Here is a 20,866-nt window from a genome sequence, read left to right as displayed (position 1 = left end):
GCCCCACAGGAGCAGCCGCCCGGGGCACCGGAGCTGCGGGCTGCGCAGCCGGGATGAGCGCGAGCACGGGCGGTGTTGGGGACAGCGGCAGCGGCGGCGGCGGCGGCGGCGGTGGCAGCAGCAGCGGCGGCAGCAGCAGCAGGTAGGGCTCGGCTCAGGCACCCAGGGCCCCTGGCGTCTCTCACGCTCACCGCCCACCCACCCCACCCACAGCTCACAGGCCTCCTGCGGGCCCGAGTCCTCAGGCTCCGAACTAGCCCTGGCCATGCCGGCGCCTCAGATGCTGCAGGGGCTTCTGGGCTCTGACGATGAGGAACAGGAAGACCCCAAGGATTACTGCAAGGGTGAGGCTTGGCCTTGGGCACATGCGGCCTGACGGCCACTACAAGGGACCCAGGGCAGCCCTGGGCCCACATGGGCCAGATGGCCAATGGGGTCGAGGTGTTTGGGGGCCCAGGGGAGAGAGAACCCCCACCACCCCAATCTATCATCTCCCCTTGGCAGGCGGCTACTACCCTGTGAAGATTGGCGACCTGTTCAATGGGCGGTACCACGTGGTGCGCAAACTGGGCTGGGGCCACTTCTCCACTGTCTGGCTCTGCTGGGACATCCAGTGAGTGCCTCCTTCGCCTTCTGGGCCCAGCACTGGCTGGGATCCTGTCCCTGGGTTTGGTTGGGGCCACCCTGATCCCTGCCGTGGGTCCTGCCAGGGCCACAGCCTACAAGGGTCTTGGTATTACAGGCGCAAGCGCTTTGTGGCCCTGAAAGTGGTGAAGAGTGCAGGGCATTACACGGAGACAGCTGTGGATGAGATCAAGCTCCTGAAATGTGTGAGGCACCTCCCTACCCACTCCCAGCTCCCCTGGAGCTGCCTGGGGCCTGGCAATGTGGGTGCAGGGCCTGCTGGGGCTCTGTGGGGCAGGGCGGGGCTCCCCGAGGGGCAGCCTGCAGCTGGCTGTGCCAGAGGGGGAGGATCTGGAGGAACGGGTGAGGGACAGGGGGGGTTGGCGACCTTTCTTCCAGCAGGGCCCAGCTGGAGCAGAAGAGGGATACACTGAAGGGAGCTGTGGGCTTCAGGGCAGGGTGGAACCGTCTGTGGCCCCTTGGCTTTTACTCCAGGTCCGAGACAGCGACCCCAGTGACCCCAAAAGAGAGACCATTGTCCAGCTCATTGATGACTTCAGGATCTCAGGAGTCAATGGAGTCCGTATCCTTTGCAGGAAGAGCAAAGCAGTATGGCAGCCAAGGGCCGGCAAACGGGGGCCCTCACTGCTAGAGCCTGTCTGCAGATCCACACGATGGGCTTGCATCCCTCCCAGTAAAGCAAGCCTCTGGCATGACCCCACCCCCAGGTAATTGTGTTTACGTGGAGGCAGTAATAAGTTAGCGTTGATGGTCCATGGACGTTGCTGTCACCCCCAAACGGCAGGTGCTGCCTCTGTGGTGCTGCCTTCCCTTTGAGGGACTGCCAAGAGGCCCTATGGCATAACTGGCGTGGGAGTGGGCTGGCCCGAGAGGCCTCTGTGCCTGCTTCTCCAGCGCCACCTCTAGGATAACCACAAAATGCACCATCTCAACTGGTATACCTGTTGAGAGCGACAGGGACACTATCGATGACACCAGCATATTGGTGACCAGGACTGCCCCGGGGAGGCCCTGCCTCCCCACCTCCGCATGGCCCAAGCCTGGCTGCTCCCCCAGCTGAGGGTGGGTGGGGCCTGAGCCGCAGCTGGTGTCTACTGTCCGCCCTTCACTCCCGGCCTAGATGTGTGTATGGTGCTGGAGGTGCTGGGCCACCAGCTCCTCAAATGGATCATCAAGTCCAACTACCAGGGCCTGCCCGTGCCCTGCGTGAAGAGCATCGTGAGGCAGGTGAGTGCCACCCACTAGGCTGCCCAGCCTGGCCTGAGGGGGAGTTCGTGGAGGTCAGGTGCAACCCTCCGCAGGTGCTGCATGGCCTGGACTACCTCCATACCAAGTGCAAGATCATCCACACGGACATTAAGCCCGAGAACATCCTGCTATGTGTGGGGGATGCCTACATCAGGCGCCTGGCTGCCGAGGCCACGGAGTGGCAACAGGCAGGGGCGCTGCCCCCTTCCCGCTCCATAGGTACCAAGGGTCCACATGGGGCTGGGTCAGGACCTCTGGGCCTGAACCCTTGCCTGAGTCTCTCTTCCTCCCTGTCTCCTGCTCCCCACCTACACTCCCAGTCAGTACTGCCCCCCAGGAGGTCTTGGTAAGTTGGGGGGCCCCTCTCTCCCATGCCTCCTCTCCCATCCGAGACAACTGGAGGCCATCTCTGGAGCCACACTGGCTTCACTCCCCCCTTCATGCACTCCCACGGTGGTCATCCCGAAAGGCCGGGTGGCTGGGCAGAGGGTGACTCCCGGGATGGCTCAAATGCCCCAAACTGCTCTTGGTGAAAGGATGCTGTCTTCCCCGAGTGGCCACTTCCGGCTGCCTTAGCTTGGGCTGAGAGGGAACAGAGAGCACCCTGAGGCGGGCCAGTCAGGTCCTCCCACTCCTAATGGAGCTGTGGGGAGTGGGGCCACAGGTGGGGAGGCAGGGACAGTGGTGAGGAGCTGGTGCCAAGGGGCGCTGGCACCACATTCTGGTGTCCATGGGAGCCCTGGGGCCCGGAGAGGCCTCTTCCCTGGTGGCCATGCAGGGAAACCTCCACTTCATGCTGACTGGGGCGGGCGACAGGAACCCTGGGGTGACCCTGGCTCTGACAGCAGACCGGTAAGCTGTCCAAAAACAAGAGGAAGAAGATGAGGCGCAAACGGAAACAGCAGAAGCGGCTGCTGGAGGAGCGGCTGCGGGACCTGCAGAGACTGGAGGCCATGGAGGCCACGACCCAGGCTGAGGGTGAGGGGCCACAGGGGGTGCTGGGTCGTGGAGCGCAGCAAAGGCTGCAGGGCATCTGCTCAGCAGCTGCCTCCACCCTGTCTCCCTAGACTCTGGCTTGAGACTAGACGGGGGCAGCGGCTCCACCTCCTCTTCAGGTTGCCACCCCGAGGGCGCCAGAGCAGGTCCCTCCCCAGACTCTTCCTCCCCCGCCCCGGGGGATGGTCGTAGCCTCAGCCCCGGCTCACAGACCTCAGGTTTCTCTGGCTCCCTCTTCTCTCCTGCCTCCTGCTCCATCCTCTCCGGCTCATCCAATCAGCGAGAGACCGGGGGCCTCTTGTCACCTAGCAGTAAGTTGGGTGGCGGGCGGCGGGCAGGCAGGGCTGGCAGGAATCGAACCACTTCAGTCTCCCCGCTCTGCCTTCTCCAGCACCATTCGGTGCCTCGAACCTCCTGGTGAACCCCCTGGAGCCCCAAAATGCAGATAAGATCAAGATCAAGATCGCAGACCTGGGCAACGCCTGCTGGGTGGTACGCGCAAGCCTGGGAGAGCAGAGTGGGGGGCCCTGGTCCAAGGGTGGAGGCACAGGGCCACTCTTGGGGAACCCTGCCCCAGCCTGCAGTGCACATGAACCATTGGCTGGGTGGGCATCGGTCCTGCCCAGTCAACAGCACCGGGGCTGTGGCCAAGGGCAGGGGCCATTAGGAAAGGGTCGGCCTCAGCCTCAGATCACTGGGCCTGTCCCTCTTGGAAGATCTGGGGACCCGGAGGCTCAGAGCAAGCCCCACTGAGCTCCTCGGGTAGGTGGATCGGGGTGGGGTAGGAGTCCGTGGGGGCGGGCCAGCCTTGGCCCTGGCCCCTGTCCCCAGGGCTCCCCTTGCCTCCAGCACAAGCACTTCACAGAGGACATCCAGACTCGGCAGTACCGGGCCGTCGAGGTGCTGATTGGCGCCGAATATGGCCCCCCAGCAGACATCTGGAGCACAGCCTGCATGGTACGCCCACCCGGGCTGCCCTGTGCCCAGGGCCACCAGCCCACTGGCCAGCAGCCTCACTTCCTCCCCCTTCCAGGCCTTCGAGCTGGCCACTGGTGACTACCTGTTCGAGCCACATTCTGGAGAAGACTACAGTCGTGATGAGGGTAAGGGATGAGGGCCCTGGGCTCAGCCGCTCAGCCTCCCGGCCTCCCGGCCTGCCCGCCCCCAACCTCCTCTTTCTGCCCACAGACCACATAGCTCACATCGTGGAGCTTCTGGGGGACATCCCCCCAGCCTTCGCCCTCTCAGGCCGCTATTCCCGGGAGTTCTTCAACCGGAGAGGTGAGGGCCCGGGCAGGCTCAGGCCATGTGGCTGCAGGGAGGGTGGGACAGGGACCTTGGACTCTGCAACAGAGGGAACACTGGGGTCCCAGTAGCCAGGGCCAAAGCAGAAGGCAGGCCTGGAGACAGGGACAGAGCCTGACGCCCACTGGCCTGCCCACAGGAGAGCTGCGGCACATTCACAATCTCAAGCACTGGGGCCTGTACGAGGTGCTCATGGAAAAGTACGAGTGGCCCCTAGAGCAGGCCACGCAGTTCAGTGCCTTCCTGCTGCCCATGATGGAGTACATCCCCGAAAAGCGGGCCAGTGCCGCTGACTGCCTCCAGCACCCCTGGCTCAACCCCTAGGCCCGGCCACGGCTCCACCTCCAGCTCTCCAAGCCTTGAGGGAAAAGCGGCACAGCTCTCACCACCCTTCTGGGCGCCGGCTCCCCACGACCGCACGGCAGAAGAGACGTGGAGCCAGGCCCGGCTCTCAGAGCGTGTTCTGCCTGAGACCCCCAGGTGGGCCCTTGGAGAAAGTGTGTGTGTCCCTTTCTTAATAAAGCGTGGACTGAACATCGGTGCCTGGAGTGAGGGAGGCCCACGTCAAGTCTAGGCAGAAGCTGCTTTATTCTGGGCTCTGCCTACCAGGCTGGCTGGGGTGCTGGGGTGGGAAGGGGAATCCAAGGAGGTCCCAGGGCCAGCCTAGGCCTCCACGGCCCGGCCGTTGATGACGCGGATGTGGCGGATAATGTCCTGGATGGCTTCAGATGTTGTGCCCTGGCCCCCGATGTCTGGAGTGTGCATCTGTAGGACACAGGCAGGCTCGGCACACGCCAGGCCCCGCCACTCCCCGCTGTACAGGTGGCCTGGGGCTACCCACTGTCTCCCGTGGCGTGCAGGGCTGGGACTGCCACAGGAGGGAAGTGGCACCAGCTAAGGGCCAGAAGGTGGTGCCGGATCCATTATCACCCTCCCCTGGGGACCGCGGTCAGTGCATGAGGTGGGCTACAGGAGGCTGCAGGGGGAGACTGCGTGGGGCAGCAGGGTAGGGTGCAAGGGGAACCTCACATTCTCATTGTCCATGGACGCCAGGACAGCCTTACGGATGGAAGTGGCATAGGAGTGCAGCCTAGAGGACGGGAGAGCCAGGCTTCAGTCCCTGGGGCCCGGAGGGCTGGCTAGGGGCTCGCGGGGCACCGGGAGCCACTCACTTGAGGTGGTCCAGCATCATGCAGCTGGCCAGCAAGGTGGCCGTGGGGTTGGCGATGTTCTTATTGGCGATACTCTTGCCGGTGTTCCTCGTAGCCTGGGGAGGCAAGATGAAGGAGAGTGGGTGGAGGGCAGAAGGATGGTGACTCTGCTCCTGTGACGTGTCCAGAAGAGACCACTCCACAGGGACAAAAGCCCATCAGCGGGTGCCAGGGGCTGGGGGAGGGTGTGGGAACAGACAGCTTATGGGGACAGGCTTTCCTCGTGGGGTGGTGAAAACGTTCTGGAATGACATGGTGGTGATGGCAGTACAACCCTGGATATCCAAAAAACTACTAAATCATGCACTTTGAACGGGCGAACCCGATGGGATGAGTGTGCCTCAGTAAGTCTGTGAACTGGAAAAAGGCGGCAGGCTACGGCCCTGCCCCTAGTACTCACCGTTTCAAACACTGCATACACATGGCCATAGTTGGCCCCAGCCACAAGGCCTGGGCCCCCAACCAGTCCTGCGCAGACGTTGTTGACAATGTTGCCATAGAGATTGGGCATTACCATGACATCAAACTGCTGGGGTCGGGACACCAGCTGTGGGACAAAGAGGGGGCTGGCTGAGGGGCAGATTCGGGAGCATGGGTGACAGAAGCCCAGGGCACCCAGGGCAGGGGGGATAGCACTGGGCAGGCTAATACCTGCATGGTGGTGTTGTCCACAATCATGTTCTCGAAGGTGATCTGGGGGTAGCGGGCTGCCACCTCCCTGCAGCACTGGAGGAAAAGCCCATCGCCCAGTTTCCTGGTGAGGGGTTAGGAACAGGACACCAGCTTGGCCATCGCAAGTCAGCCGGAGGGATGGGGCATGCAGAGGCCCCAGGAGGCTGGGGTCTGAATTCTAACCTGTCCCTCACCAGCAAAATGGACAGAATCCCACCCCACCTCCCCTAAGTGTGGGCTCTGGCAATGCCTCGAGGGCAACAGGGCACTCGCCTGGGGTGGCCCCTCGGTGCGTAGCTGGGCTTTTGGACCACAAATCCCTGAGAACAGGCCCAAGCAGGCCACTGCAGCTGCTTCTGGACTACTCTCAGAGGGGTCAGGGGACAGGGGGCATACATGATGTTGGCCTTGTGTACAGCCGTCACTTTCTTGCGCCCGCTCTCCTGCGCCAGCTTGAAGGCATACTCGGCAATGCGCAGGGACTTGGCCTTGGTGATGATCTTCAGGCTCTCCACCACTCCCGCCACGCTCTGAGGAGGGGATGGGGAGAAGAGATCCATGTGCTACTGAAGAGCGGCACTGGCCAAACAAGCTGGTGTGACGGGGCCACAGTGGGAAGCACCCCATCTGCGTATTTCTGACTTCTCCCTCGGGCACAGCCCCTGCCCTCTGAGGGTACGCCTGTCCCTGGTTCCTTAAGCTCTCCCCTTAATCTTGACCCCAAGGGAGCTCATCCCGGGCCGCCCATGCACACCTCATGCTCCAGGCTGCTATACTCGCCCTCTGTGTTCTCCCGGACAATGAGGATGTCTATGTCCTTGTGCCGGGTCACCACACCTGGCAGGCTCTTACAGTGAATGACATTGGCATAGAGGTCCAGGCTGGTGCTGGGAGGGGACAGAGAAAGAGGCTGCTAGGCCTGACAGGTTGCTGACTGGAGCCAGACTCCGCTGGCTCACCCCACATTAGCCCCACCGAGCCCCCAGCCCGCACACCCGGATCTCACCGAAGGATGTTGTTTCGAGATTTGTGTGACGGTGGCAGGTTATGGTTGGTTTCAATGTTGCCTGCAAAACACAACACAGGTTTAGCGGCACTGCCCATCCCCACCCCACCTCAGCAGGGCAGCTGAAGTCTGCCAGGGTCAGGAGAAGACTTGGGGAGCAAAAATGCTTCATGGAACACTAGAATGCAACTTCCAGCCTAAGCCCCACAAGGCTACGTGCTCAGGGATCTCGAAGGGTGCCTGGTGGAGCAGGTGCTCCATGAATAACCACTGAGTGGTGGAATGAACAAGTCAATAAATGAATAAAGGCTGGCAACTGGCCAGGCGGCCATGCCATTCCCTGCCCAGGCTCTGGAGCCACAGAAAGTGACGACTCTTTATTAAACAGGGTGGCCGGCCAGGCTGGAGCTAGCAAGGTGGCCTTGGCGGTGTTACTGCCAGGACCCCGCATCAAGGCACCACACTCAGGGGCAGGCAGGGGCTGCCTGGAGAAGGCCACAGATTGGCCGGGCCCTGCCCTACGACCCAGGGCACCTGGAGTAAGGGAAGCAGAGGCTGGTGGCCACTGGAGACAGCAGTCAGAGGGTGCCAAACAGAGGCCACCTGCTGGTGAGCGCCACCCCGCCCAGATCGCTCCACTCTGAGTGCAGGGGTCCCCTGTGGCTGGCACAAAGGCCCCTCCACTTGACTGCCAGAGCCTGGGGCTCCTCCTGGGTTCATTTTTGCTCACACGCTCCTCACACAGTGCAGGTAATGGGCTGAGTGTGCAAAATGAGCGATGGAAGCAGTTTAGGAACCTCAAGCGAAGCCCCGAGAATCCCTGCCTGGGCTGTGCCATCCACCCCCAGGCTGGCTGCACCCGAAGCGCCAGGCAGAGGGTCAGAACTACATCTCTGTGATACCTGGTTTGTGAAGAAAGATGCTGAGGGTCAAAGCTGACCCCAGCAGAGATGACTGTCTCAAGAGGGAAGGAGGAGTGGGAGGGAGCCTGTCACTGGACAGGCGCACACACAGCTGCTCCCACTAGAATCCCAGCATCATAGCGCAAACAGGCCCGAGGAGGCGTCCACCCAGTCTCCAAGCACAAGGGTCCTCTCTAGTCAGACAAGCCCTGAAATCAGAGCCATGGGACCTCACAAGAGTCAGCTCAGAGGGAGGTAAAAGAAATCATGCGGGCCGGGCATGGTGGCTCACGCCTGTAACCCCAGCACTTTGGGAGGCTGAGGCGGGCGGATCACGAGGTCAGGAGTTCGAGACCAGCCTGGCCAATGTGGTGAAACCCTGTCTCTACTGAAAATACAAAAATCAGCTGGGCGTGGTGGCACACGCCTGTAATCTCAGCTACTCGGGAGGCTGAGGCAGAAGAATTGCTTGAAACTGGAAGGCACAGGCTGCACTGAGCCGAGATCGCACCACTGCACTACATCCTGGGCGACAGAGCGAGACTCCATCTCAGAAAGAAAGCAAGAAAGAAAACAAGTAAGCGGCCGGGCGCAGTGGCTCATGCCTGTAATCCTAGCACTTTGGGAGGCTGAGGCAGGTGGATCACAAGGTCAGGAGATCGAGACCATCCTGGCTAACACGGCGAACCCCTGTCTCTACTGAAAACACACAAAAAATTAGCCGGGTGTGGTGGCGGGCGCCTGTAGTCCCAGCCACTCGGGAGGCTGAGGCAGGAGAATGGTGCCAACCCAGGAGGTGGAGCTTACAGTGAGCCGAGATCGCGCCACTGCACTCCAGCCTGGGAGACAGAGCAAGACTCCGTCTCAAAAAAAAAAAAAAAAAAAAAAAAAGAAAAGAAAACGAAGGAAGGGAGGGAGGGAGGGAGGGAGGAAGGAAGGAAGGAATCACACCTAGGGCCCCATCCTGGCCCCTGGCCCTGGAGCTCACCCTTCAGGGCCACACGGTTCCGGCGGATGGCCATGATGGCATTGCGAATGTCCTCTTCATCAGCGTTGGAACTCACGTGCACCTCTTCAAAGTCCACTGGTACACATGCGTGCCTGAGGCAGAGCAGGGTCAGGGAGGCTGGCCCAGGCCCTCCCCGCACCTCCTCCAGGAAGCCTGCCCAGGCTACCACTCTCCTGTTGCTACCTGCCCTGACCTGGCTCTAACTGAGAAGGGACTGGGCCCACTTTCACCAACTGATGGGGACATGCTTGAACTCCACACTGCACACTGTGGCAGGACTGGTGCCACCTTCCCTAAGCCCAGGCCAGCCTGGCGGCATCACAGGCCATGCAACGCAAGGCCTGGGCTTACAGGTAGTCCTGCCATGGCCTCACCGAGTGCTTCTGGGCGCAATGCCCCTCTTGGCACAAAGTCCTCAGGGCCCCCTGCCTGAGGACAAGGCGGGGACCCAGGAGCTCCATACCTGAAGACGGACTTGACATGCAGCATGAGCTCCGGCCCAATGCCATCCCCTGGGATCATGGTCACTGTGTGCCGCCCGCCATACTTAGCCGACGGAGGCTGTGGGAGGCAGAGGGTGAAGGTGGGCCTTCCGGGATCCCACATGCCTCCAGCTCGGCCCCCATGGGCTCCAGCCAGTTCCCTTCTTCCTACTGGCGCTGACCCCACAGGCCACCCCGTCACAAGGTGCCAACTTGGGGCAGCCCCGTCCCAGACAGGGCTGCTCATCCAGGGCTCCTGGGTCAGCAGCAGCCCACCCCCACCTGGAATTTAGTCAACCCCAAAGCAACTAAGAGCCCCCTAAACCTAACAGGCAAAGAAGAATACTCACAATTGTTTGTTGCTAGAAAGGAGGAGAAAGGAAGAAGACATAATCAGCCAAGGTTCCAAGAGCAAAGCTGTGACCAGGAAAGTGGGGCCTTTTCCCGGGGGGATGCTGGCCAGTACAACTCCCAGAAGAGGGGTGGGTAACCCGCGGAGACCGCATCTCAGAGGAAAGGACGCAGGCCGTGCGCACACGCGTACAACTGCGGCCACATGGAGACAGACACATGCATGGGCACGGGCAGGTACTTACTGAAGAGATGCTCCTTGAGGGGACCTCGTGGGCGCCTAGAACCTGGCAGAGAGACCAAACGCCAGAGGTTGGTTTGATGTCCAGCCCAGAAAGCCAAGTTAGAAGGAAAAACGGACCGTCCCCACTGTGCCCTGGCAGGTCCCCTGTCTGTGCGGCATGGCCCACTGCCAGGGGCACAACAGACAATTAGCTCCGAAGCCTCTGTCCCCAGGGCCGACCCACTGGAGCACCCGGAAAGCAGAAGGCACTCCAGCCTCCTGCCTCCTTCGGCTCTTCAGCAAATTTCTTTTTTTTTCTTTTTTTTTTTTTTTTTTTGAAACGGAGTCTCGCTGTGTCGCCCAGGCTGGAGTGCAGTGGTGCAATCTCGGCTCACTGCAAGCTCCGCCTCCCGGCTTCATGCCATTCTCCTGCCTCAGCCTCCCGAGTAGCTGGGACTACAGGCGCCCGCCACCGCACCCGGCTAATTTTTTCTATTTTTAGTAGAGACAGGGTTTCACCATGGTCTCGATCACCTGACCTTGTGATCCGCCCGCCTCGGCCTCCCAAAGTGCTGGGATTACAGGCGTGAGCCACCGCGCCTGGCAGGAAAATTTCTTAAAAGGCGTGTCCCTGCCCTCCCTCCTCTTTTTTGCTTCTGATTATTTTCTTGGCCAGTTATTCCTGCTCAGCGATGTTTGTAACATGCGAAAAAGGCAAACTAACCCTGGTACAGCAGAGAAATCATTACAAAAAAGCACAGATCCATGACAACAGTCATGTTATCACTTCGCTGAGCACTTTTCCTTATTACAAAAGCAGCATGTGGTTGCTACAGAAAACGCAGAATAGGGAGATAAGAAGGTAGTACCCAGCCTCCAGCCTCCCTGAGACAAGTACTGTTGGCCCCCTGGGAAATGGCCCTTCGGCGTTAGAAATTGAAAACAAATGTGTAGGGACATCCAGCCATTTCCGGAAGGTTGATAACAGAAACCCAACTCTAGGAAGGCCTTCGGAAAAGACGGCTGGATGCCAAATGTCCCCAACGCCCTGCCTGGAAATGCCGAACAGCTTCAGAGCCAAAGCTGCCTAAGCCAAATGTGCCAGGTGCCAAGTGACCTGCTGTCCTGGAAGAAGCCCCACCTGGGAACACACCTGAGATGGTGGCAGAGCCAAGGTCTTCCCTGCCACTTGGGGATGTCCTGCCACTTGACCACCAGACAGGAGCAAACTGTTCCAGCCAATGGCAGAAGCATCACAGCCATTGGCCAAAGAGCCATGCCTTCCTGCTAGAAGTCCAGAAGGCTCGGGTGGAGTCTGACCTCTCCCTGTCTGTGTGTATCTGGCCGGCATTCGCAAGGGGCCCACTTGCCCAAGCGCTGGCAGTGCAGATGTACCACTCATCAGTCCAAGCCAGGGGCTAGGAGAGTGTGACCACAAGGACCAGAGCCCTGAGTGGAGCTCAGCTGATCTGTGTGGCACCTGGATCTGCAACCACAGGCACAGTCGGGACTTTTCTGTCTTCTCTCTAGCGCTTGTCAGCATCTGATATCATCTTATTTGGGGGCTCTTGTAAGCACGCAGAAGGTGGCTTCGATGGATCTTCCTCCAGGGAGCTCTCCCTGATGCCCTAAGGCTACTGAGCTGGGATCCTAAGGCCCTACTTACCCCCCTCCCTAGGTTGTCACTGCATTGCTCCCTCCTCAACCCCTGAGCCCGAGAGGAGGGGCCAAGTCAGTCTGGTCCAATACTGTCACCCTAGGACCCAGCACAGTACCTGGCCCAGAGCTAGGACATAAGGAACATTTCCTGAGTGAACAAGCACATCAGAAAATGAGGAAAGAACTGGAGACTAGGGAGGCCTCGGTCCAAATCCACCATCCACTCCTCTCGAGATGGCTTCACGGCCTCATTTGAAATTCACAGAATGGAGGTACCTACTTTCCGTGACTGCGGGAAAGATTAGGCGAGAGGAGGTGTGTGAGTTGCTCACAGTAGCTAGTGCTACATAGCACACCTGCCCCTTTACCCCACTGGCACCTCAGGTCAGAGTTCAAGGCTGGTGTCCCTGGGGGGTCACAGGTGGACCCCTGCAGCTCCCAGCAGTAGTTCCTCCTGGGCTTCAGCTGTGGCAGCGAGCCAATCTCCTGAGGGCATGGACCTCCCTCACAGATGGCAACATCACCACCAGGGCTGAACCTCTCCGCCACCCGGTCCCTGTGCCAGGTGTTCCTTTGGACTTTGGCAAAAGACCCAGAGAGCACTCCAGATGGACTTCCCTGACCGTGCTGTACAGATGCAGGCACCTTCCTTCAGGAGGTCGCAAAGGCTCTGCCTTGTGCCCCAACTTCCCTGTGAAGCCACCAATCAAAGGAGCCAGGTGTGAGGCAGGATGCAATATGCACACGCCTCCCGCTCTCCCATCACCCTTTCATAGTTCCACAGAAAGAAAGAACATCCACACCCCACATCTTATGCCTGCTGAGGCTTCTCTCTTTGACACATTTCTGTCGGACCATGTGCCAATGGTGGCTGTATGTTCTCCCATGGCGTCCAAATCAGTGGGATCCAAGACCTGGGATTCCTCTGTAAGGGTTCCCATACCCAGGACAATCAGTCTCAGGGCAAGGCACTGCCCAGCTACCCACCGTTCACTGTCCCCTACTCCCACCCCAACGCACACATAAGCACACACACAGGGGAGGTCAAGGAGGAGGCACATGTCTTCACCGAGAGCCTACAGGAGCCCAGTTGCTAGAGCCATCAGAGCCTCTGGAAAGCCACTATATGCTGCCGTCCTTTCAGCAGCAAGGTAGGAGAAGTCGGCATTGTCAAGAGAATTTCATTAGGCACAAGCATCTCCCCCAGAGGCCAGAAAGAGAAAACAGCAAGTAGAGGTGTCCCTGGTGAGTGGCAACAAAATCACGGAGTTCTGGAAGGTCAGAGTTGACAGGATCCTTTGAAAACATGAAGTCTCCCCTCTGGGTTCCAAAGGGGAAACTGTAACCCAGAGAGAGGAGAAACTGGCCTAAGGCCACGCACTGGGTCAGTGGGGGAGCATGGCCTAGAGGCCAAACCTCTTACCCATCAGGGCCAGGTGCTGGCTCACAGCTGCTCAGATGGTTTCCAGCCCACCTAGGACCCAAATTAACCTCTTCTTAAATAAGCGTAAGGAAAAAGGACTCAGACCTGAATACGCAAGACCGCAGACCAAGAAGAGCAGAAGCAAAACCCCCGCAGCCTGAGAAACCCTAGCTCCTTCCCATTCCAGGCGCCTCGGGGGGAAGGCATCTGGGGCTCTAAGACTGTGGGAGGATGGGGTATGACTGGCAAAGTCCGGTTCTTTGCCACCGGGACAAGTGGCAAAGCGGTCAACGAGACGGGAACCCATGGAGAAATTTGAGTCCCGGAACCGGATTCCCGAAGCGGTTTGAGAAAGGCGGGCCGGGATACGTGAGTGACTGCGTCAAAGGGCTCTTTCAAGGACAGTAAGGAGGTGACAGCCGCCGTGGCCCACTCTCCCGGCCCGTCCGGAACCCCCCCCCGCCACCCGATGCAGACGCCCTGGGGGAGCCGGCCCAGGGCCAACTTCGGCCAATCCCCTCAGTGACAGCGGAGGCGGCCAATCAACCCCGGCGCGCAGCCCTCTCCTAGCCAATCGGACTCCAGACTGCTTCGGGAGCGGCTACCCCACCGCTCCCCTGCGAGCGCTGCCGCGGCCCCGTGGCCCTTTCCCTGCTCACCTCCCAGGGACGGCAGAGAAGGGCTGGCCTGAGCACTGCCTTCGCAGCGCCGCCGGCGACCGTCGCTACCTTCAGCGCCATGACGGAAAGTGAGAGCCTCCGCACGTCCCGTCACGCAGACACCGCTCTCGCGAGAGTTCGACGGGGTGCGAAGTTTCGGGGACCGGCGCGGGCCCGGTACTGCGCACGCGCGCGGTCTCACCGATTCCCACGCCCCCTTCCGGCGCCTAGAGCGCCGCTGCCGCCATGTTGATGGGGGATCGCGACCAGCTGGGCCCCTGTCTCGGGGAGGGGCCACGTCAGTGCTGCCAGAGACGTCACAATGCCGGCCCGGCCCTTCGGTGCACGATTGGCTGCCGCTGTCACTTACGCGTCGCTCTTCCTCGTTTGCCCCTCGTGTTCATGGGAGCTCGTTTTCTTTTCCTCTAGGCAGAGAAGAGGCGATGGCGGCGATGGCATATCTCGGCGCCCTGGCGCTGCTCCTGCTGTCCAGCCTCTCCCGCTGCTCAGGTAGCGGCCCAGTCGGGGCTTCTTTCTGGCGAGCCTCTGACCCACCCCACGTGGTGTTGAGGGGAGGAGGGATGCGGGGGTCTGGCCTTTCGGGGTCCGTCGCTGAGAGCCGGGCCTTCCTCCGAGAGGCAGGCGGCCTTGGGACGCGGGGACCAAAGCACCTCGGGCACGTTTACCGGCAGCCAGGCTTTTCCTTGTCTGCCCATACGAAGAGGAGTCCCGGAGCCTCCACCGTGCGCCCGGCCCCCAGCTCCAGCACGGAACGTGACACATGTCCCCGCTCCCGCTCCCTGCGGGGTCGGACCAGAACGAAGCTCTGTAGTGCTGAGCGATCGCGGTCAAAAACGGGGCTGGAGGAGCCACATAAGCTAGGAAGGGACCTCAGTGAGGAGAGGGAGCAAGAACGGGGCGAGTTAGATGGGGAGCCAGAGGTGCGCAGGACCTTGAGTGCCAGGCCGAAGACTGGCCTTTCCGGAGGGCCCTGCCTTACCCTTACCAGAGTTTTCGGCAGAGCCTACCAGGGGTCCCGTCGATTTGCGTTCATGAGGGTCTGAGGCTCCAGAGTGTGTTTAGGAGGTGGCTGCAGCAGCCAGTCCCGGGCCCGGGGGCCAGGACTGGACAGGGGTGGCTTTCTGCACATTCCCTTTTCTGCCGTCCTTCAGGCCAGTAGCCTTGCTGCCTGCAACGTTTTGCCAGCTTAACTGGCCTCCCTGCCCGCACCCTCTTGTCTGCCCCTCAGGAATTCCCTGAGTTATAGCCAGGGACTTATCCAGAGGACAAGCCTGGCCATAAAACCCTTTCGGGGGCTCCCCTGCGCCACAGGAAGCAGGCCCAACTTAGGCAGGACACAGAAAGGCTGGTAGGATCTGGCCCCTGAGAGCGGCCTCCATGCTGTTCCTACGGATCTGCCTCCTCTGGTCCGGACCCAGAGCCTTCTCTGACGTCCTCTGCTGAAGCCGTCATTCTGCCGGAGCATCACATTTGGACAGCTGGTGACTGAGAACGTTCCCATTTTGGGGAGCCTTTGTTTCACACCCTCTGATGTAGGCGGCAGCCTGTCTTTCCTGTGGGCCTCTGTGGTTATGGAGAAGGCTAAGGCAGAGTCCTTTCTCTCACAGCTAACAAGTTGTGCTTCTGCAACCAGAGCCTCTCCTGATTACTTCCTCAGGAAACGCTGGGGCCAGTCTTGGCCTCTTCTGTCAACTGGCCGGGGGCAGAGACCCTTTCTCATCTTAAAAGCCCCAGTGCATTGCCTGCCTGCAGCCCCTACCCCTGATGTCTCTGCTGAGGATGCCTTCAGTAACTCGTCCAGGCCGTTTGTGGTTCTGAATTGAGGCTGGCCTGGCCCCCTGGCCTCCGTGTCATAGGTCCAAGCGTTGGCATGTATTGTCCAGTGACTCCAGCGCCCACCTGTCCCCAGCACACGCGTTCGCTCTTCCTGCACACCTCCAGAAAGCCGGCCTTGCCCCTCTCCAGTCTGCTTTCACAGCCATCCCACCTACCTTGCCACTGCATTTGTGACCGAGCACTTGGATCTGTCTGGATCCCACCTGGAAGGGACAGGAGGATCCCGTGCGTCCTCAGCTGATCCGTGCTGTGAGGCAGGGCCCGGCCATCCTGCCCTCAGACTGGGATACTCGAGCTGGCCTTACCCAAGCATCTCTCCCTCTTCCCTGCAGCTGAGGCCTGCCTGGAGCCCCAGATCACCCCTTCCTACTACACCACTTCTGACGCTGTCATTTCCACCGAGACTGTCTTTATTGTGGAGATCTCCCTGACATGCAAGAACAGGGTCCAGGTGAGACAGTGGGGTTTCAGACAGGAGGGCGGGTGGGGGTGCTCCTCACTGCCAGTTGATGGGGGACCCGTGTCAACAGAGATTCCAACTCTTGGGGTGCTGGAGAGATCAGGGCACAGCGATGCCAGATCCTAGCCAGTGTTGACAGGTCACCTTCCTCACCTGCTTTGTGTGCTGTGCCTACACGAGGTAACACTGGGCTCACAACCTGTGTCCCGAATGAGTATCTGAACCGGGAGAAAGGGCAGCCCACCCTCGTTGCCATTGGCCAGTTTGTCTGTGTGGGTGTTTTGTCTTTGTTTTTGTTTTTTGTTTGTTTTGAGACAGGGTCTCACTCTGTTGCCCCGGCTGGAGTGCATTGGCACGATCTTGGCTCATTGCAGCCTCCGCCTCCCGGGTTCAAGAGATTCTCCCCTCAGTCTCCCGAGTAGCTGGGATGACAGGCGCTTACCACCATGCCCAGCTAAGTTTTGTATTTTTTGGTAGAGACAGGATTTCGGGTGTTTTAACTTCAAGATTGAGGAGCCTTGGCCTTGGCCCCTGACCTACGTTCCCAAAAGTCCAAAGAAGGAAATGGGGCCTTTTTTTTGGGTATGGCTCTCTTAGGGTAAAGCACCCCTTGGGCAGCCCACTGGGCATCCCGGACCCCAGCACCTCCCTTGTAGACTCAGGAAAATCACTCGGCCCTTTTGATCATCCCTCCCCTGCTCACAGTCAACAGGGTTCCTATGCATCCAGTTAGGTCCGACCATGGGGATCTAGCCCTGTGCCTCCGTAGGGAAGACCGATGCAGAGGGCCAGTCACAGGATTGGTGAGTGTTACCTGGAACCTCCTGCCAGGGACACTGCAGCCCCCAACTGGGCCTAGCCTACCCATCTGCAGGCCGTGTGAGCAGCACACAGGGTTCCTCTGCCCACACCCAGAGAAGGCAGAAGGTGACCCTGCCTTTGTCTCCTCACCCAGAACATGGCTCTCTATGCTGACGTCGGTGGAAAACAATTCCCTGTCACCCGAGGCCAGGACGTGGGGCGTTATCAGGTGAGGGGCCAAGGGTTCCCTTGCTAGGGGGCTTCCTGCTCCCGGGTATGACCTGAAGCCCCAGGGGTGGCCAGTCAACCAGGGCCAGGGGCTGTGGGCTCTGGCTGCTGGAGTGCTGCGGTGTGGGCACTGGTGGGCAGGGTGGCCCTTCCATGTCCACTCTGCCCACACCCTGCTCAACACACCCAACCCAGGTGTCCTGGAGCCTGGACCACAAGAGCGCCCACGCAGGCACCTATGAAGTCAGATTTTTCGACGAGGAGTCCTACAGCCTCCTCAGGAAGGTGAGGGCTCCCGCAGCCCACTGGGCTCCCCTGTCCCTGGAGAGCAGGATGGGCCGGGTTGGGAGGCGCTGGCAGTGAGTCCTGAGCTGGGTGGCCTTTCTGTAATCCTGTCCCCTTCTACTGAGAAGGGTCTCTCGTCCATTTCTCTCCTTTCCTTTTCTGGGGCTCTGGCCAGCATTCCTATCTCTTTCCCCTCCTCTTCCCACCCCCGCACGCTGGGCACCCCTGACCCTGACACCTCCCTTGCAGGCTCAGAGGAATAACGAGGACATTTCCATCATCCCGCCGCTGTTCACAGTCAGCGTGGACCATCGGGTGAGCGGCCTGGTCCGTCCTCCTTTTTGGGGTGGTTGGGCTGAGTGAAGGTTCTCATCCTCTCCACAGCCCCAGCTCCGCTGCTGGGCCGTGATTGGCCAGCGTGTCTTGGTTCCCCTGGTGGAGGGTGACCAGCGCTGGCTGGTCTGCTTGCCTATACCCACCTGAGCTGGCTTGTGATCTCCTTTCTTTCAGGGCACTTGGAACGGGCCCTGGGTGTCCACTGAGGTGCTGGCTGCGGCGATTGGTCTTGTGATCTACTACCTGGCCTTCAGCGCAAAGAGCCACATCCAGGCCTGAGGGTGGCACCCCAGCCCTGCCCTTGCTTCCTTCAATAAACATCACAGGACCTGAGGCTGTTGGCTTGCGTTATTGTGCCTTCCCCTGACCGGGAGAGCTGGGGGCCCAGCGTCCCCTTGTCTGCCTGGCCAGCAGAGGCACCAGGCGGGAAAGGGGCAGGCTTTGGTCCAGAACTCCCTTTCCTCCTCCCAGTGAAGCCCTCTGTCTGGTCCCCACAGAACCCTGTGTCCACCTTCCCATGTCTCTCTCCTGGTTCTGGTGAGGGCAGTGGGCTTGGCCACCTCATCCCCAGGTGGCCCCACAGGCTCCATGGGGAGACAGCCAGCCTGGTCTCCATCACGGCTCCTGTGTTGGAAGCCCCGGGCCCAATCTGCACGCAGAGGGGTTTCCCTGCACTGCTCTCAGGCACAGCAAGTTCCCCCACCCTGCCCATGCGGTGTGCAACTGTCTGGGCTCAGCCCCTCCACACTCCACACCCTGACCACACCACCTTGCTTCCAGTGTGCTGTGCCTTCATGGGATATTGGGAAAATACACACCCATGGCCAGGTGTGGTGGCACATACCTTGTAATCCCCACACTTTGTGAGGCCGAGGTGGGAGGATCACCTGATGTCAGGAGTCTGAGACCAACCTGGGCAACATGGCGAGACCCTGTCTCTACAGAAAAATTAGCTGCGTGTGGTGGCATGTGCCTGTAGTGCCAGCTACTCGACCTGGAGAGGTCAAGGATGCAGTGAGCCATGATCACACCACTGTGCTCCAGCCCAGATGACAGAATGAGACCTTGTCTCAACAAAACAACAAAAAACCCCACCTGTGAGGGGCACATCAACTTCCTCCTAGAGACCCCTCTCCCAAGAGCACCCGTGCCCTCAGGATACCAGGCAGGCGTCCCGGCCTGACGCCACACCTGCAGTTCACCCTGCACCTCTCCCATCAGCCTGTTTTTCAGCTTGGCACATGCTGGCTCCTGACTAGCTAAAGGCATTCCTTAGTGGCACTGAGGGCCCGTGAGGCAGTGAGGGTCTTGGGGACCAAAGGGACTGGGTGCAAATCCCAGGTGAGCCCTTCCCAGCTATGGGACCCAAGTCAGTTTGCTCAGCTGCGAGGCAGTGACAGTGCCTACTCCAAGGTGTCAGGGAGTCCACTGGTATCAGCCACCAAACTCCTGATGTCTGGGTCACCCATTGGCTGTTACTGGAGAGAAATGGAAATCTCCAGAGAGGCTGTTTTTGTTGTTTGTTTGGTTGGTTTTTTGAGACAGAGTTTCGCTCTTGTTGCCCAGGCTGGAGTGCAGTGGCGCAATCTCAGCTCACTGCAACCTCCACCTCCCGGGTTCAAGTGATTCTCCTGCCCCAGCCTCCCGAGTAGCTGGGAGTACAGGCGCTGCCACCAAGCCCAGCTAATGTTTTGTATTGTTGGTAGAGATGGGGTTTCACCATGTTGGCCAGGCTGGTCTTGAACTCCTGGCCTCAGGTGATCCATCCATCTCGGCCTCCCAAAGTTCTGGGGTTACAGTCATGAGCCACCGTGCCCAGCCAAGGCTGCTCTGGAAAAGGAGGGAAGGCCCAAAACCTGCCTGGGAGGTAGGGGCTCCTCAGAACTTCAGCTCAGTTGCCAGAGAGAGCGGCACTGTGAGGGGCCGGGGGTGTCAGGAGCAGGTGTAGGCTGCCTGTGACCTGGGTCTGTCTGCTAAGCAGAGTCTCGGGTAGGGGGGTCATCTGTACAAGCAGGGAACCCTCTTCCCACCCCCAGGCCTTGGGAAGGGGGTTGGGTGGGGCCAGCTGCCAAGAATGGGCAGGCTCCTAGAAAGAGCTGGGCGCTCACCCCAGGACAATGCAGCAGGAGCGTTGGGGCTGAGGGGCCACACCAACTTTGCCAGCAGATGCAGTTTCCAGATTCCAGAGGAGACCCAGCAGCCTGTGCAGGGCAGGTGGCTGGGGCAGGCCGGGTGCGGCAGGCACCGGTGTGGCTGTTGGGCACCCAGTTGCTCTTTTTAGTTTTGGCTCTGCCACAAAGCCTGATGGCAGTGGGACCCGGACGTGAAGTTGCTATTCCAGGGCATCGGTAGCCAAGTGCTGCCAGCCTTTCTGGCGCCACCTCTCCCTGAACCAGCCAAGGGACTCCAGCCTCCAGGCCCATCTGGGCCCACATCCCATGAACACTGGAGGGCACCCCACCAGAGGAAGAAGGAAGATGCCTTTAGGACCATCCAAGTGAGGCCCCCAGCAGCTAGAGGGAGGCCAAGGGAACAGTTTGACCTCCATCTCCAATCAACTCCGGCCAATGCTCTGTGGCAGGGGCTGGGCCCTTGGAGCCTTATTCCCCCGAGGGGCAGGGTTAGGGAGTTGGTCAAGGGTTGGATGTGCCAAGCCCTCATGGGGGTGAGGCCCTGAGGGGTGGGGGAAGCCATTATCTCTAGCCCCTGCCCTCTGCTCCCCTTCCTGCCACCTAGCCAGCAAGCCTCTTCCCCTCTTCCCTGCTGGTGGGGTGTGATATGCCAGGCCTCCCCTCCCGGCGCTGCTATGCAGCAGAGAGGCAGCTGGCACCCTTGTGATCCAGCCTTCCCTGCAGCGGGACTCCAGGCTTCTGGGAACAGGCACTGGGACTTTTCCTTCACAACCTTCTTAGCATCTAATCTGTCACTGACTTGCTGCCCAGATCTCAGTACTTAGAAAAGTTTAAACGAAAAAAAATTTTTTTTGAGACAGGGGTCTCACTCTGTCGCCCAGGCTGGAGTGCAGTGGCACGATCTCGGCTCACTGCAGCCTGCACCTCTCGGGTTCAAGCGATTCTCCTGCCTCGGCCTCCTGAGTAGCTGGGATTA

The 20,866-nt window shown here is 60.0% G+C and overlaps 3 protein-coding genes across 7 annotated transcripts; 2 read left to right on the top strand and 1 right to left on the bottom strand.

Annotated features, from left to right (window-relative positions):
* The first annotated feature begins 80 nt into the window (after positions 1 to 80).
* LOC105467325 (SRSF protein kinase 3) lies at positions 81 to 4,728 on the top strand. Of its 2 annotated transcripts, none has more exons than XM_011716823.3 (15): positions 81 to 142; positions 214 to 344; positions 505 to 613; positions 743 to 830; positions 1,120 to 1,207; positions 1,766 to 1,872; positions 1,947 to 2,112; positions 2,214 to 2,239; positions 2,742 to 2,871; positions 2,961 to 3,200; positions 3,281 to 3,381; positions 3,739 to 3,846; positions 3,923 to 3,992; positions 4,078 to 4,170; positions 4,334 to 4,728. In XM_011716823.3, exons 2-15 carry the CDS (start codon positions 266 to 268, stop codon positions 4,516 to 4,518), a joined length of 1,590 nt encoding a protein of 529 aa, XP_011715125.2. In that variant the 5' UTR covers positions 81 to 142; positions 214 to 265; the 3' UTR covers positions 4,519 to 4,728. The 2 variants fall into 2 exon arrangements, with proteins under 2 accessions (XP_011715125.2, XP_011715124.2); XM_011716822.3 differs by having other exon boundaries at positions 2,739 to 2,871.
* A 35-nt stretch (positions 4,729 to 4,763) lies between these two features.
* On the bottom strand, positions 4,764 to 14,022 carry LOC105467323 (isocitrate dehydrogenase (NAD(+)) 3 non-catalytic subunit gamma). 4 transcript variants are annotated; one of them, XM_071088916.1, is made up of 13 exons: positions 13,792 to 14,022; positions 10,073 to 10,114; positions 9,827 to 9,838; positions 9,458 to 9,555; positions 8,974 to 9,086; positions 7,084 to 7,144; positions 6,832 to 6,964; positions 6,474 to 6,607; positions 6,057 to 6,159; positions 5,806 to 5,952; positions 5,367 to 5,461; positions 5,224 to 5,284; positions 4,764 to 5,062 (listed from the first exon to the last, which is right to left on the bottom strand). In XM_071088916.1, the coding sequence occupies exons 1-13, from the start codon at positions 13,870 to 13,872 to the stop codon at positions 4,919 to 4,921; spliced, it is 1,224 nt and encodes a 407-aa protein (XP_070945017.1). In that variant the 5' UTR covers positions 13,873 to 14,022; the 3' UTR covers positions 4,764 to 4,918. The 4 variants fall into 4 exon arrangements, with proteins under 4 accessions (XP_070945017.1, XP_011715121.1, XP_070945018.1 ...); XM_011716819.3 differs by having other exon boundaries at positions 4,764 to 4,959; XM_071088917.1 differs by lacking the exon at positions 9,827 to 9,838.
* A 57-nt stretch (positions 14,023 to 14,079) lies between these two features.
* Positions 14,080 to 18,091, top strand: LOC105467324 (signal sequence receptor subunit 4). Its single transcript, XM_011716820.3, has 6 exons — positions 14,080 to 14,301; positions 15,981 to 16,099; positions 17,064 to 17,138; positions 17,333 to 17,422; positions 17,672 to 17,737; positions 17,933 to 18,091. The coding sequence occupies exons 1-6, from the start codon at positions 14,235 to 14,237 to the stop codon at positions 18,035 to 18,037; spliced, it is 522 nt and encodes a 173-aa protein (XP_011715122.1). The 5' UTR covers positions 14,080 to 14,234; the 3' UTR covers positions 18,038 to 18,091.
* The last annotated feature ends 2,775 nt before the right edge of the window (positions 18,092 to 20,866 follow it).

The sequence above is a fragment of the Macaca nemestrina genome, chromosome X (genome assembly GCF_043159975.1).
Source record: "Macaca nemestrina isolate mMacNem1 chromosome X, mMacNem.hap1, whole genome shotgun sequence".
Taxonomy (NCBI): Eukaryota; Metazoa; Chordata; class Mammalia; order Primates; family Cercopithecidae; genus Macaca; species Macaca nemestrina.
This window is presented reverse-complemented; position numbering and strand designations above follow the sequence as displayed.

Excerpts from the sequence above, each read along its gene's own strand:
- LOC105467324 (XM_011716820.3), top strand. The coding sequence starts at position 14,235 with ATGGCGGCGATGGCATATCTCGGCGCCCTGGCGCTGCTCCTGCTGTCC. Across the intron at positions 17,139-17,332 it reads AGGACGTGGGGCGTTATCAG|GTGTCCTGGAGCCTGGACCA; the intron begins GTGAGGGGCCAA and ends CACCCAACCCAG. Across the intron at positions 17,423-17,671 it reads CCTACAGCCTCCTCAGGAAG|GCTCAGAGGAATAACGAGGA; the intron begins GTGAGGGCTCCC and ends CCTCCCTTGCAG.
- LOC105467323 (XM_071088916.1), bottom strand. The coding sequence starts at position 13,872 with ATGGCGCTGAAGGTAGCGACGGTCGCCGGCGGCGCTGCGAAGGCAGTG. Across the intron at positions 6,608-6,831 it reads ATAGCAGCCTGGAGCATGAG|AGCGTGGCGGGAGTGGTGGA; the intron begins GTGTGCATGGGC and ends TCCCCTCCTCAG. Across the intron at positions 5,953-6,056 it reads TGGACAACACCACCATGCAG|CTGGTGTCCCGACCCCAGCA; the intron begins GTATTAGCCTGC and ends TTTGTCCCACAG.
- LOC105467325 (XM_011716822.3), top strand. The coding sequence starts at position 266 with ATGCCGGCGCCTCAGATGCTGCAGGGGCTTCTGGGCTCTGACGATGAG. Across the intron at positions 831-1,119 it reads AGATCAAGCTCCTGAAATGT|GTCCGAGACAGCGACCCCAG; the intron begins GTGAGGCACCTC and ends CTTTTACTCCAG. Across the intron at positions 3,382-3,738 it reads TGGGCAACGCCTGCTGGGTG|CACAAGCACTTCACAGAGGA; the intron begins GTACGCGCAAGC and ends CCTTGCCTCCAG.